Consider the following 16,857-nt stretch of genomic DNA (forward strand, 5'->3'; position numbering starts at 1 on the left):
ATTATCAGAGCAAGAACTTATATATGTAGTTCCAATCTTGTTGAGGATAGACTCTCTTGGTCGCTATACAAGGGATGCTATTTAACCAACCTATATTTTACTTTTCCAAAGCACATCAATTAAAATAAACCTATGTTTCCCTTGTCGAGGAAGATTGCCATTTTTGTTTAAATTCAGCGTAAAAATTGTTTGTTTACCTAAACGTAGTAGTAAGTATGGAATGTCTCTGCATCTCGTCACCCAACAAATGTAAATTATAAACTGTGTTGCCATTTTATAGAGAAGCTCGACGAATAAGGCTATGAAATAGAATGAGGAGAATGATAATAAGGATTTAACGTAGACTTTCCGAAAATATGCGTATAACCAAGTATTAGGTTTTTTAAGGCAAGACAATATTATGTCTTTGAAGAGAACGGAAGGAGTATCTATTTAACTACGAACAAAAATGAATACAAGTTTCGAGACCATCTAACTTTGATGAATGTTAATCGTTAGAAATCCGAATTTTCAATTAGAAATCCTCATTAACGATAACGATACATTAAAAAGTAGCAAATGAAACAAAGTTCAAAGTTTTAATCTATATAGACATTCTAGCTATGTAGCTCCATAAAAAAATAATTGAAAATCTAAAATTTTCTTTTTTTTCTGCAACATGAAATAAAATGTTACACTTAAAATACAATTTAAGTAAAAGCCGGCAACTAACTCTCCATTTAATGACTAATTCATATCCACACAAGCATTTCAATAAAATGCACTTAAAAACCAAAGATAATGCTGATAACAAAAAAACACTTACTCTATAATCATCTGGCTTGCCAAGCCCTAATCTATCACGCAGTTGTTGAGGAGCTCCAGCCAAGAGCATATAGAACACATGATAGTTACGTTCTTCAGAGCTTTGAGTACATATTCGGCTCTTTTCCAATAAATAATGAGAAATATAACCTCCGACAACTTGACACTTGGAATCATAATGTACTTCAATGAATTTACCAAATCGGGAACTGTTATTATTGCGTGTTGTTTTTGCATTACCAAATGCTTCCAACACAGGATTGGCTAGAAGAATAAGAGATTTTTTTATTAAAAAATAAACAAGCTTTGAAGAGCATTTTACTTACCATCCAAGATTTTTTGTTCTATTGGTCCAGCACTATCCAACGAGTGGCAAAGATATTTGAGCAAATATTTTGTCGATTCTGTTTTACCAGCTCCTGACTCACCAGACACGATGATGGATTGTGATGCTTTGAGGACACGCATATCACGTATTGCTTTGTCGGCTACACGAACGAAAGGAATTTGTTTGTTTAGATGTTTTTTTTAAGAGTTATAGTTAGATAATAGAAGTGAAAAAATATTTTTGCACTTACCAATAGCAAACACATGTGGCGGAAGTTCTCCAATCGACCTGCCATTGTACTGTTTGATGGTTGAAGATGCGTAAAGATCTTTTAACTCCCGGTATGGATTTACAGCAATAAGAATGTTGGCAACGTATGTCTGGAGTAAGAATTTTAGATGTTAAATAATAGGTTGTTTTTTGAAATGAAATATTAACTTACGTAGATTTTATCCTTATAATATCTAGTCTTTAAGTTGTCAAGGAATGTGGCCTCATTGAGGAGCATCAATTCACCTGTAATAAAAAAAAAATAAAAATGGTATAAGTAAAGTTTAATAGAGTTAGCAATTGCTTTTGATGGAGGATATAACAACTTTTGGTAAGTTTAATTTTTCCAAAGTCACTGTTAGCTAGATCAGAAGAAACAAATTTCATAGAAAATAGGGTCAGGAATCCAAAGATAATTTTATACGAAGGCTTAATTGGCAATGGTGTATTAAACGATTTAAAAAGCACACAATTACTTTGCCAGCCAAAGATGATGCAGCGAAACGATTTTACACAGGTTGAGTAGAATGGTGTAGAATAGTAGAGGACCAATCTGTTAACCTGAGGTCCTGAAGTTTTACCAGAATGAAAAAAGAACACCTCAAAGTTATGAACCTAAAACTGAAACCTGCAGAAAAGAACAAGGAATCATATCTAAGCTAAAGAGCAATAAGCTAAAAAAGAGGAGAGCATATCTGAAGATTTCAAGGCCGCCTTTCATGTATAGTGCATAGACAACAATGCTGCGGCCCAGAAACTTTTCGACTCCAACCCAGAGGGATGGCGCAGTATAGGAAAACCTCGTTTTAGGTGGCGTTCGCAAATCAAAGGGGACCTCAACCAACTTGGCGTGCGAAACTGGAATCAGCTGGCAGGAAAGAGATGGCTGAATAAGATTGTTGTTTGGAACCACAATCTATAATGGTGCCGCTAAAATACCGATCACAATGGCGTGAAGCAGTGGTGGGTGCCCTATGTCACCATGGACGGTCGCTAGATGAATTCGGACGGTGAGTTAGTTTTTCGTTTAATAAAGCACAAATTGCAAAACGTAAAATTAGTCAAAGCACTTTGAACTAACAAACGAATGTATTCCGGATTTTGGTTTGGCTATTAATGGTGTTCGATGTTGTGTTGGTTAAATTTTAAGTAGAAAAAACAAAAGTTTTCTGTTTTATTTTTCTTTACATAAAAAAACGTCATTAATCACAAAAGGGAATAGAACATGTGCAAATTAAGTTATTTTTTAAAGACTTTTTCTAAAAGATTTAAACAACCTACTAACCTAAATTATTCGTTGTCTTTTTCAAACTTATTTACCGCATTGATGATGGTTCTTAAAAAAAAAAAAAAAAAACAAAGAACTATCAATAACGGTTAATAAATTTATTCAAATAACATAACGATATCACGTTAATCTTTGTGTCTTGAATTAAATTATGCGTCATCAGTTCAATAGATTTGTGAATCGGAAACAATATTTGAAGTTAGATTTGTATTATGAAAGCTATATTAATCATTCCCAATCAAACAAAAAAAAAAACATAAATTAAAGAAGTTCACAAAATTTGTTAAATAACTTGGGCCGAACTAATATACATAGTCTATAAGAAAGGCTTTGAATTCAAAACAGCGTTAAACGAAGTAACTTGGAATAATATTTGGCTTAGATTCGGTCACTGGAAAGTGTATTTTCTGAAATGTAAAAAGTCATACCTAAAACCACAGTAAAATAGAAGATGAGTGTAATAGGGGCTAGTAGAATTCAAATGTGAATACACGAAGAAAGCTTTCGGAGACAAAAAGCTCAACTTAGATCACTAACTCTTAATAAACATAAATGGGTAATGAAGGGAAAAAACAAACAACTTCAAGAAGTGGATATTTCGAGATACCAACTAAATATGCGTTAAAATGATTATGCACGACAAAAATAAAAACAATATCCTCAGTGAGAAAAATCAGGGCTTGGGTTCCTAGTTTGCACAAAGTCGCCGCGGTAGTAAAAATTAATAATAATATTTTAATTCGGGAACGCCGGAGGTACACAATATAGCAAAGGATTTGAAAGTGTGGAAACGAAACGGAGATATGAGTGGGAAGAAGGCAGGGGAATTGAAAATGAATGGCTCTTAGTAATAGAGCCGAATTTAGCAAAACTCGATTTTAAGAAAAAAAAAAAGGAGAAATAAAACATACAAATTAAGAAATGGCTAAGGAACAGTTTACCTGCAACTTAGTCGATTTTAAATAGCATTTTTTTTAGTTTGCAAGTTTAGTTTTTTTTACAACAGATTTTTTGTTACAATCGAGTTTTCGCTAAATTCCGGTCGGAAAGAACGTCGACTTATAATCATCGACTTATTTCATTGCGAGTCATGTTTAAAAGTCCGCTTATTGAGTAGTATATTTTTAAGGATACCTTTCAGGACCAAAAATAACTCAATAAAGTGAAACTTTTTTAGATCATGAAACGACAAGAAAAACAATAGTAATTAAGTTTTATCGTAAAAATTTCCCTTACCTTTTGAGCTGTAATAGGAGCAAAAACTAATGAATTTAACAGGATAGTTTAAACCTATCAGCAAAAGCTCGTTTCATAGGCAATGTACACTTTTCATCATTTGTTACATCAATCCCAAAAGAATACATTTTCAAGCTCAATTAGATTTAACTATAATGAATACAACCGGAAGATTGGAAGTTAATCCTGTTACAGTTCTCTAATTAAAAGCGGATATACCTGTTTTCCTTTCTGAGAATTTACTTAATCTTTTGGTTAATTTATAATTCAAATGTTAAGTATTAGTTTCAAGCCCCACTGAGAGAGAATTATTAATCAAACTTGTGACTTGCGACCGAAAAGTAATCCTCTTACATATAAATAAACGATTTCCAGGGAATCAAAAGGTCTTTGGCGAAAGACATGAACAAATGTCATGGAATCAATTTCAAATCGCACAAGTCTTTGACATAGAGTCACAAGTACTCACGTTTATAGTAAAGTTTTGTTTAGTTTCATATTGTTCAATATTGCGTAGCAAAAGTAAGAAAAATCCAAACAAAGACAAACAAACGAAACAGAATTGTTTATGTGACGTGCTGTTAGGAAATTATCAGACAATGTGTTATGTGAGAATTTTCCAAGCAATTGAATGGTTTCAAAGAGATTTTCTGCTACACATATGAGAGTATACTTTGTATACATAGATATTTTTCTTTCTCATAAAGAAGCTCATATATACCTACCAGGAATTGGTAAGCACTTGCAAAATGCCACACAACATACAATAGATGCTCCATCAAGAAGGAGCCTTGGCTTGGCACATCATCATCGTGAAGCCTTTCAGCATAGATATTTCTACTTCTTTTTACCCTACAAACTCCCCACTCGTAAAAATATCTTATTGTTTGCATTGTGTCTTGTGTGGTCTTTGCACATCATCATCATCAGCAGCGTGTTCCCTGAATCATTGGTAGGTCTTCAATAGCTGATGGATGCTGATATTGGTGGGGCGAAGCTATATAAAGAAGAGAACTTGTTGGTTCATTGGACGGAAAAAGGCTTACGTATATGGTGCTTGCCTGTGCGTGCTATTGCTAGGTGACGGATCCTTTGTTTAACCAAATGAAAGTCTATTAATAGATGAGTGTTAGGTTCATATACATATAATGTGCTAAGCTTTATAGCTCTCGGTTGGATTTCAAACCAAAACGGAAATGCATATACATTGTGTGAACATATGTAGGTATGTTAGTAGGTACATATGGATGGACAATAATCCCTCGGTTTGATTTAGCTTTTAAACAAAATCTTATCCTCCAGCTGGAAATGATTCGGAAATGCATCAAGGCTATGTGAATATATGTGTATGAAGATATAAGAAGAGATTGTATTTAAACAAAAGAAGTTAAATTGTAGGATTAAGAATTCCTATGATTAGATTACAAAGCATGACAAAATTCCGACTTTTTAGGGTGCTGAAAATATTGTCATTGTTTTTAACAAGCCCTTCGAAATGAACAATAAGCTTTATAAAAAACGAAAAGAGTTTTGAAATAATAATTTACAAGCACTTTAAAATTGGAGTTTTAAAAATTTAAGACGGTGTCACGGACGAAATAAAAATTCTTTAAAAGAACCCGGGAATAGTCTTTAACCCTTTTAAGCTGAAAGTAAAGCAAAAATGAAGAGGTTCTTTTTTGCTGACGTTGGAGCTATCATAGGTGAAGATTCTTGAACGAGGGAAATGACTAGAACATTACCTTGAAAAATTGACGATAGTCGATAAACTAAAGGTGACACTCACAGTCCAGGATGGATCTTGGCCTCAAGCAATTAGGGATTTTTTTTGACCATCTAAAACATCATTGGTGGTAGGCATTTTTGATCATGATGCATCTGTAGTTCGGCAGTGTTTCGACTAAGAAGACATTTTTGATCATGGTGCTATCATGATCATGTCTGGTTCAGCGGTGGTTCGGCAGAATTCCATTTTTACTCCGGTTAGTAAAAGTTTTTATAAATGTCATTGACGGGTTGTTGACCTCAACACACGGCCAAGTACCTTTTAATTCTCTTCCCAAAAGTGTTTTCGTGCAGGTTTGGGGTGCAATCGTCCGATATTGGATTGAAGTTGACTCATAATTTGAAATATTACCCTTTAGTCGCGTCGAAGATACTAAAACAGTCTTTTTGATCCAATTTTGAGAAAGTCTAAATTGTAGTTTCTTACCCAATTTAAAATTTTTAAATTACTAGATAAGCGATATCAAGATGTTTCAAAACTTTCATGTTTGCTCCATTTAAAAGCCAAAAGAACCCTAGATTTCACCTAGTTACCTGATGCAATCTCCTTTTCTCATTAAACCATTGCTCCATTACACCAAATTAACGTCTATTTTCTCTCAAACGAGGAAACAAGTACAACTCCATTTGCACTAATAACTTTTGTGCTCTTCAGTCCAACCATTATATTGATGAAATTTGCTTTACCTTTTTTTACCCACCATTATGTCTCCATATTGGTACCGTCGCGTCAATGTGTCGTGGTAGAAAAAAAAAACCCCCAACTTCAATATCCAATTCCCATTTTATGCAAACACAAAAGCTCTTGGGGGTTCTCTTTATATGTACTCGTAATTAATACCCCACGTTCACGTTCTCATTAGAGGAACTTAATTTGTGAAATGAAAAAACATAAGAACAGGGAAAAAACTCTCGCTCTCTCCAGGAAATCCCAGCTTCATTTTGTGCTCCAGAAAAAGTTCTTTTTACGAGCAAAAATTAAAAATAGAAAAAAATAAATACAACAACGACGATATGATGTTGGAAACAAGAGCACAAAACCCCAAAGGGAAATGAGAAAAATACAAGAAAAAGAAAATTGAGCCTGCATATTGACCTGCATTTGGAAAATGGATGCTTTGTATATTCTTCCACTCGCAAATACCAGGAGTTTTTTTTTTATATCGTTGACGTGTACTAGTACACTCTTTATTCTTCACAAAGGTACACACGCAGAATAACATAGAATGCAAATTGGTGTCATTAAAATGGTCCTTTGGGTTCCTGGTACCTAGCTTTCTGCTTTTTTCTGTCCTGCAATTCCTTTCTCTTTCAATATACATAATCACTGCTACCGCCGGCGACACAGTAGCATTGTTAGCACCATCGACCGTAGATTCTTTTGCACAATTATTCCATTGCTCTAAATGACAGCAATTAAAGTGTCAGTTACAGGTTATTTCCAGCGTCAGTCGTTTCGCTGAACTTATTTTTATGGCCATTTAGTTCTCAACTGAAGCTTGAAATATTTTCTGTTCCTGCTGAGATATACTACTCGTACCAACAAAAAAAAATGACAAATGGTCATCAAGCAGAAAAACTTTAAGAACAATTCATCATTTAAAAGTATAAACGTGTGATGGCGCCAAAAAAAAAGTTAACATGCCAACACGCAATGCGATGGAGTAAAAAAATAGAGCAAACTACAAACGGTTGCGGTGTTAAAACGATGGATGGTACATGTTTTTTTAATAAAAAAACAAAACAAAAATAATTTGTGCAAAGTAGACAAGTTGTTTCGAAAAGAAATTGATTTTTAACAATGCAAAATTAAACACTTTATTTTCCCATTGCGAGTAATTGGCTACTTATTATGGGGTCCCTTAAGAGGTGTTTAATGCACGTCCAACGGCTTTAAATCGTCATGTTTCTTAGAATGTTAATTAAAATCGTCCAATTAAGGCCCTCTTGAATTCACTTAACATAGGGATTTCTTTTGAAGCAGTGTTTTGGTTTTCCTTTTCGTTTTTAGGCATTGGGCCCGTATTCCAAAATCAAGGGGCACGGTAGTGCCCAGCCAAGTTCTCTAGCAACTTTGGCACTACATCCTTATTTACAGGAAACAACTCAGGCCATTTTCGACCCCCCTCTAACTTCCACACCAAATATGCCAGAAATTTCAAACTCGCTACATTTGTTGAGCTCGCCGAACCCAAATTCCTCACAAAATTTCAGCTTCTTACGATGAGTAGTTTCTGAGATAAAGGACTTCAAAAATCGCGAAAACCGTAACTGACTCACTGACAGATCATCAAAATTATGGAGACCTTCCCGCTATCGTAGAAACTTGAAATTTTACATGGTGATTGGACTTGTGGTGTATACAAAGGAAAAAATCGAAAATTTGAGATTTTCAATTCAGGGGGCGTGGTAACCGCCCATTTTCGCCGAATTTTCATCAATTATTATAGAGCATTTCTGATTATCGTAGAATCTTGAAATTTGGTAGAATGGTAGAGCTGATAGTTTATACAAAGGAAAAGATTTAAAATTTGAGAATTTTAGCCAGGGGGCGTGGCAACCGCCCATTTTCACTGAATTTTCATCAAATATAATAGAGCACTTCTGATTATCGTAGAATCTTGAAATTTGGTAGAATGGTAGAGATGGTAGTTTATACAAAGGAAAAAAATTATAGTTTGAGAATTTCAGCCAGGGGGCGTGGCAACCGCCCATTTCCGCTGAATTTTCATCAAATATTATAGAGCACTTCTGATTATCGTAGAATCTTGAAATTTGGTAGAATGGTAGAGATGGTAGTTTATACAAAGGAAAAAAATTAAAGTTTGAGAATTTCAGCCAGGGGGCGTGGCAACCGCTCCTTTTCACTGAATTTTCATCAAATATAGAGATTTTCAATTCTACAGCCATACCTTGCAAAAAGTAGTGAAATCACAACAAAAACATTACTGTTAAAAAAAGAGCCAAGTTATCCTATGTTGAAATTATGGTGGCACAAAAAGTATTGAGATATAAAAGTGTACCAAGTTCTAAAGCTTGGGTTCAAATTCAATAAAATTTTGATTGTTTACTTGGCAAATTTTTGAAATAACTTTAAAAATCGGTATTTAAAACAAAAATTGTCAAGTAAGCAATCAAAATTTTATTGATACGAATTTGAACCCAAGCTTTAGAACTTGGTACACTTTTATATCTCAATACTTTTTGTGCCACCATAATTTCAACATAGTAATAACTTGGCTCTTTTTTTAACAGTAATGTTTTTGTTGTGATCTTTTTAACTGGAGCGTTGTCTTTCAATCAATATCTACAAAAAGGAAGACGTCCTGAATTGGTATAAGTATAGGTTTAAGTCTTCTCAACATCGCTTATACAATTTTGTCGGCTTTCTTGTGCGATCGCCTAGAACCAGCGACATAATCAACGCCTATCAGTTTGGTTTAAGGCAAGGTAAATCTACCATCGACCAAATCTTCACACTCTGGCAGACTTTCGAAAAAACCAAAGTATACCAAACCGATACAAACCATCCATCCTTTTATTGAAGAACGAAGCGAGCTGTCAGTGCCAGTGGTGAGTTTTCGGATATTGAAACGTAGGCAAAAAAAAAGCGTTTGGTTTGTGAATGAGACGAAAATTAAGCATATGCCATCATCCAAAAAGAGTGGCAGAATAACGCCGGCTCGTTTAGATAATCACAATGGAAAGAGATAATTTCGAAGTAGTCAGAAACATTCTACATTTGTGTTCTACTATAAACTCTCACAATGACTTCAGATAGAAGAATCAGTTTTGCCAATCGCTGTTATTTCGGGTTAAGAAGGGATTTAAACAACAATTTCCATTCTCAAAGAACCAAGAAACCTATGTAGAAGACCTTAATCATCCTAGTCCTGCTGTGTGGAGCGAAGGCATGGACATTGGACACTGACAAGGGCGGATGAAAACCTTTTAGGTTGCTTTGACAGAAAGATTCTGTCAAACTAGGTGATATATTAATGAATTTTTTTTGGTTCTTGGTTTTGTATATCTTGACAAATTACCATGCGAAAACGTGCATCAGAAATCAGAATAACAATCACTACAAAAGGTAAATAGCTGAAATTTATTTCCGAAATTCCTGCTCTGTTAGCCAAACTTATAGAGCACTTCGTCAAGTTTATTTACATTTCATTTCATTGGGTATGCAAATAAGCCAAATTGTCTTTGTAGAAGACATGAGACGCTCTTTAAACTCTATTACATTCTAAATAAATCACTGCGTTGTTTGATTTACATACCGAAGGTGTATCGGCCCATTTGACATAAACATGAATGGCGAACTCTACAGGCAAATGCTTCGTTATTTTATGTTCTTCGTCAATGCAAATCATTTAGAAGAGAAATGGTTCCAACATGACGATATAACGTGCCATTCGGCGCTTGCAACCATCAATTTGCTGAACCAATGAATTGGTCACCTGTTCCGTGTGATTTCACACCTTTGGACTACTCATACATTTTGTGGGGGTACGTCAAATCTCTGGACTACCTTTGCTGAAAAACCAGCAACTTTTGAACAATATATTTGTTCAATTTTCGACGCACTATCGACAAAATAAGACCGGTCTCGAAATTGGTCAATTACTAGAAATTATTTTTAAACAATAAATGCCATGAAATTTGTGAGCAAAGACGAAATTTTGGTCATTCCATTTAAATTGTTGAAAAAAAAAGTTCTTAGTCTCAAAAAAAAAAACACCTTATAAAGGTACTATTCGTTCATCGTTCAAAGTTTTTACAAAAATGGCAACATTCCAAAATCGTTCGGCTTTTGATTTTCTTGAATATTTATCATTTACCATTACAATTTACAAAACTTCAAGCCAAAAAATTACTTAATTATTTGTGTAGACGTACATTATTTAATTTTCTACATGTTCTGGTTAACATAGTTGGTTATATCGATCAGATATTAATCAAGCCATTCAAAATAAGATAAACATCAAAAAAATTTAATCAGCTGACATAAAGCGTTATTAATATTCAAACTTTTAATATCGTAAATTGTTTATTCTGAGTAATATATTGAACTTCACTTCATTAAAGCTCTCAACCTTGAACCTGTTTCAATTAGAAACAAAGGTTCATAACTTTTTTTTTCTTATATCCATTTCACACAATCTTTTACCTACATAAAATATTTCTGTTAAAATATTTTTTAAACGATATGATACGAATGCATCAATAAAAAATGTTCATTAACTGATTACGTTCAAAGGTGGTATTTAACTTTACTCCGAATAAGTCTCAGAAATTTAAAAATAAAAATTATAAAAACATCAATTCTGACAGGTACCTTATATAATTACGTAATTAATAGAGAAATTATATTACTCACAATTATCGTCATGATCTTGTGGTCCATCACACGATGAAAATATATCATCGACTGCACAGACACGTTTTGGAAATTTTGTATTTATCGGTGAAACATCGAATTCCTTGGTGCCAATACTCTCGATTCGGCATTGGATGTAGCCCTCGATTGGATCACGGGCCCACACCAGTTGTGTGTCCATTTTGGCCACTAAAAATATAAAAGAAGAATTTTTTTTATTAATTTCAAATATTTCACTTAAATTCAAAAATGAAACAAAAAAAAAATACTAGTTATTTTCCGCTTAATTTTTATTACAATCTTATCACTTTTTCTGTCTGCGGAACTTAAAAAAAAAAGGTAACAACTTGACTGCAACAAGATACAAATGGAGTCAAGTGTTGGGCTGAGTAAATATTATGCCTTGTGGAATGCCTAACTATAGCGCTGACAATCTTCATACAAAAGTTTAAACAAAAAAAAGCTTTAAAAAAGAGTCATTTACGTGTACACTACCTGAGTTGTGAGGGTGACTCACTTATGGGGTGCTGATAAGAGGACTTTTATTTTTTAATTATTTATTTTTTTTTTTTGCTTTTTTCATGGAGAGAGAATATTTTGTGTTGGTTTTTTGTTTTGTTTTTCCTCTGAATTTAAATTATGAGCACCGAGAGGCGCTTGGTGGCTAGTTATCTCTTTCGTTTTTAATATTTTATCACAGGTGTCAATCCAGGGGTGTCGCTTTTAAAATTTGAAATTGGATACTTTTTTTCAGGAAGAATTAACGGACAATAATAAAAAACGAATTTTTAACAATTTTCCCAATCTTTGGACCTCGAATATCTTTTAAACGGTAAGATAAACGAAAAAAGTTTATAAGGGGTGATTCCACGGAAGTTGACCACCAATAGGCAAAAAATAAATAAAAAAATAAAAGTGAAAATATAAGAAATTTAATGATGCTATTAAAATACTTTTAAATTTTGCTTTAATAATTTAAAATTCATTTTTTGTTACTGTGTCACACCCGTTACAAAAATACGTCACACCCGTTACATTTTTGAATTGCTATAAAACCACATATTTTTTATTAACTTCATTGAAATATGTGCTTACTGCAAACGTAATTATATCTCCTATCATATTGAATACGATATTTACGAATTTTCATTCAAAAATCTACAATATAGCTTCTTAAAGTCGTCAAAGCAGGCTGAATCGATTTTCTAAAGTCACACCCGTTACATCTAATCTTAAGAGTTTGAGACGTTGAAAGATAGGTTAAAAAAAATTATTTTAAACATATATTAACAACTAAATATATTAGATGTTGCAGCTATTAATTACTTTATTATTTAGTGAATAATACACAACCCAGGAACAAAAAATGATGTAATTGTGTCACACCCGTTACAATGGAAATACCCTAAGGCCTTTTTTGTAAAGCGTTCAATTTCCAATAAGAAATTTCCGAAAAAGTCGATTATCAATCGATCAATATCAAAAATGATATTTTTAAATATGAGATAGGTGTAAAAATCGAAAACTGCGAAGCGGAGGTTCTTCCCATTTTTATTAAGAGCTCATATTTGGTGAGTATGTTCTAGAAGTCCTAAGCAATCGATTTTTCGGTGTATAAAACAAAAAGCAAAAATTCGATAATGTTTTTTAAATGTTTTTTTGGTAGCTGAAACCGAAACCGAAGTCCATTTCACTCGATCACGTCAGGTTTTCCGGATAACTTCATAAAATGTTTACAGAAATCATGAAACAAAAATCTTTTTTGAGGTTATGTTGAAAACCTGACTTAATGGGGTAAAATGAGTTTCGGGTTAGGAAAAAACCACTATAAACATAATCTCACCCCTGGGTCAGAACTAAATTCAAATAAAATGGACGGAAAATCTCAGATTTTCGATTTGTTCTTCCTTTATTCTGTCATATCTGTCAGTGATTTTTGGAAGCTAATATCTGAGAAACTACTGAATCGTTCTAAGCAGCTGAATTTTGTCCCTGTTGCTTGTTTTTGATTAGTTTATTAAGTATTGCGAGTATTAAATTTCTGGCATCTTTGGTATAGAAGTTAGAGGTGGGTCAAAAATTACCTGAGTCGTTTCCTGAATAAATAAGAAAGTAGTGCCAAATTAGCTAGACCACTAAGCACTACATTTAACCTTGATTTAAAATTTTTAAACGGAAGTTATCACAATGTATAAAAAACTTTAAAAAAGTAAGTAATACACCAACACTGGTTGAAGTAAAGAAAGTGTTTAAAAGACGTTTGTGTTAGAAATAGATAAGATGAAGAAACTCACAGTAAACCTCTATGAATGAAGGAACACACAAAAACCTTTTGGATATATTTTTTTTAATTCTACTATAAGAAGGTGCAACGAAAGATAAAGGTTTTTATCAACAAGCTCATGGGCATAAGACGAACGTATGTACATTTTACACACAAAATAAAGGGCAATGTTTGGAGTAGGAAGACAAAGGTAAAAAAATTAAAAAAAAAGAAAATATAAAAAGTTAACAAGCCTCAAGCTAATGAAAATAAAAAAAAATAAAGAAAATAACAAGGTTGCAGGTCATTATTCTTTGTAACAAATACATACAAATGGTAGTAATAGTAACTCCTAGTTTTTTACATGAGTAAAATGAATGAAAATGAATACTGCTTTGTTTAAAGTACGAGTAAATATAATTTTAATTAGAAGCTAATAAATTATTAAAAAACCCATGTTCTTAACCTTTTGTTCCCTGAGGTTTACAGCAAAAAATGAGATTTTTGATTTAAAAATGGGAAAATATTAACACTACAGAAAGTCCTCAAAGCGAGCATTATTTAAGAGACGCTTAATTCAACTAATATTTCAAGTGGTGTTTTTGAGCAAATTTTATATAAGTTGTTTTAAAAACTCTTGTGTCAAGTACAGTCTAATTACTAAAATTTCCTTCTAAGTCGAACTTTTTCACCATTTTTAGTAAACAATTTTGAAGAAAACATATTAAATAAATCCCTCTAACTCGAACCGATTTTCGAGTACCGTGAAAGTTCCAATAGAGGTAGTCGAATGTATTTATTTTTCGAAATTTGAAGTAATCGATATTTGTTATGTTGATTTATTGTATGAATACATTTTTTCATACAATGTCACACCCGCTTCAAAAACATGGCAAATCTTTAACATTTTTGAATTTAAAAAAATACGAAATCCACAAATTTCTGGTTCCAAAAATTTACAATTTGACTTCTAAAAGTGACCGAAGCATACTGGATCGATTTTCTAAGGTCACAGCCGTTACATCTAAAACCTTATCTTAACATTATATGACAGGTTAACAAAATGTTGCAATAATATCGTTTTTACGCAATGCATACATAAAGTGTTGTGTGGTTTACGCGAAACGAAAACTTTATTAATGAGGAACTTTTCTATAAAAAAAAAGATTAGGTAGTAAGAAGAACCAATGTGCAGGTTGCATGACCAGACCACATATGAAAAAAGTTCGATATGGTTGTAGTGCAAGATCGAACAAATTCACAGAAACGTTAATTAGTATATTTATCTTCAAATGACTGCACATGGACAATGCAATTTATTTTACAACTACAACTGTCAATTCGTTTCAATTAAATTTTCCTGATATAATCAGTAGTTGAAAGACGATAAAGAGGCGTGCGAAGAATTAATACGAAAAGAGTATAGTGGAGTTAAGATGTTTATCCAGTTCTTGCACCAATTAATGAAAGATATTGAATGTATATTATCCATCTATGTCGAGTGAAATATGCTTTATAAAAAATTTCTTTCAACAAATTTATAAAAAAAAAACCTGATGCCTTTCACTTAGTTTTTTTTTTTTATTCTCTGTATTGTTGCTATATTTTATGAATTGTTAATAATTTTGTAAATTTTTTTAATATCTTGTTTTCGATTTTCCTGCAGCAATTTGTTTGTTTATAATAAAATTAGTAATGCCTCGCCGGCAAGAAAAGTGAATCTATGGAAATATCAGCTACTATGGAATTAAAGTTCAATTAAAGTTGCATTGTTAAAAAAGCTGTTTGAACGTCATGTATACACTTTACAGTGGGGTTCATTTAAATAAGTTTTGGACTTTCTGCACTTTCGTTACCAACATCATTTATGAATACTCTGTTTCGATATCCACACTATTTTAAGTATTGCATGCATCAATTTTGTTTTGCATTTGTATTCCAAATCGTAGACAATAATTGAACATCATTTTGATTTGATTAGAGAGAAATTAAATGACATGCAAATTTTCTTTGACAAGTGCTAAAGCAATCATCATGACAGTACTATTCTGTGTGATATTTTACTTATTGAAACAAAGTTTACAACAAGGTTAAATTAATTAGGTAAGTTTTACTTATACAATAACAAATTCATGCCGGCGTTGATTCACTAAAATGGAATTATGACGACATTCCTTAATACACTCAAAGAAAAGTTATACGTTATTTATTTATTTATTCATTTAAACTTTGAAGTTGTTAGAGTAAAATTCAAAAACGAATTTTGTATACCTGTCTAACCTGTGTTACGGGTGTGACATTGAAACTTGTTTTCGAATAGAAAAATCGATTAAGCAGAAAATGAATTGCATGTGTTACTGTATAGATTTTTTTTAAATTAAATACTGTACCTACTTATGCCTGTTCCACAATGAGATAGGTTAGGTTCAAACGGTTGTCAGCAAACCAACGGACACAATTAGACCAGTAATAGGTCCGCTAACATTGAGCAACAATCTAAAATATTTGTTTTAGAAGTGTTACGAGGAGTGACAATTACCCGTAACGGGTGTGACATTTCATATTTTATCTTAAGTATTTTATGCGAAGACCATTCCACAATCTTCATGTTTTTCCAACTGAATTGCGGACTTGCTTGCTGAAAGTCATAATAAAGTTGTAGATTTCCTTAAGAGTAACTGCTTTACTGAATTTCTCGGATAATTGAAGGAGAAGACAAATAAAGTCTAAACTTCTGCACAAAAAGATCCATATGACGTAATATCTTTGTACATTTTGATAGTTTTTCGTCCAATGCCTTATAGTTTTCAATTTAAGTTCAATCAAATTTTCCATTTAAGATTTTTATGTGAAAAACCAATATTTTTATAGCTTAAACAATTTAAAATTTTTAACCGAAAAAAGTTTCATGAGATTTTTTTTTTGTAGGCAGTATTAAAATCTATAAAGTGAGCTTAAAAAAACTTTAATAATTTCGGCCTTAATGACAATACAAAAGTTCAGATAGTGACAAAAATTGATAAAATTATTTTGAGAATGTATGCCTACGGTGACCATCCGTCCCGGTTTACCCTGGATTGTCCCGTATTTCTACAGCTTGTCCCGGGTTTTTATTTAAGAAACCCGGGACGTATAAGTGTCCCGTATTTTGTAATTTGTCCCGTGATTGTCCCGTATTTGCACATTCTCTGATTTTTGTATTCAATATTTTAAATACTTTGTACGGAAAACAAGAAAACAGTGGTTGGAAATCAAATTTTTTCTAATTTTTCGGATAAAGCATTAAGGACCAGTTTGTTCACAGTCGATTATCTTTTAATCAAGGATTATTTCATAGAAAAATCCTGTAAACAACCCGGCCCTAAGGCTAGTACGCTGGTGAAGTAAAAAGAAAATTTTTCTAAGTCTCCAAAGTCAAAAAACTTTTGCTGCAAGAAAAATTGCCTGGACAAATAAATGGAGGTGACAAACGATTGAAAAAATGTATTTGAATAAAGAACAAC

General features: G+C 32.7%; 1 protein-coding gene across 6 annotated transcripts in view; it reads right to left on the reverse strand.

Moving 5' to 3' along the window:
- Positions 1-16,857, reverse strand: part of LOC129917122 (myosin heavy chain 95F) — a 40,880-nt gene that overhangs the window by 11,380 nt on the left and 12,643 nt on the right. For all 6 annotated transcript variants that reach the window (XR_008772590.1, XR_008772591.1, XM_055997481.1 and 3 more), the window contains exons 2-6: positions 11,092-11,280; positions 1,575-1,648; positions 1,383-1,512; positions 1,131-1,292; positions 806-1,068 (exon numbers count right to left, since the gene is read on the reverse strand). Coding sequence is in view for 4 of the 6 variants with exons in the window: in XM_055997481.1 (XP_055853456.1) it covers positions 806-1,068; positions 1,131-1,292; positions 1,383-1,512; positions 1,575-1,648; positions 11,092-11,280 (818 nt within the window). In the remaining 2 variants the exon portion in view is untranslated. The remainder of the gene's footprint in view (positions 1-805; positions 1,069-1,130; positions 1,293-1,382; positions 1,513-1,574; positions 1,649-11,091; positions 11,281-16,857) is intronic.

The sequence above is a fragment of the Episyrphus balteatus genome, chromosome 3 (genome assembly GCF_945859705.1).
Source record: "Episyrphus balteatus chromosome 3, idEpiBalt1.1, whole genome shotgun sequence".
Classification (NCBI taxonomy): Eukaryota; Metazoa; Arthropoda; class Insecta; order Diptera; family Syrphidae; genus Episyrphus; species Episyrphus balteatus.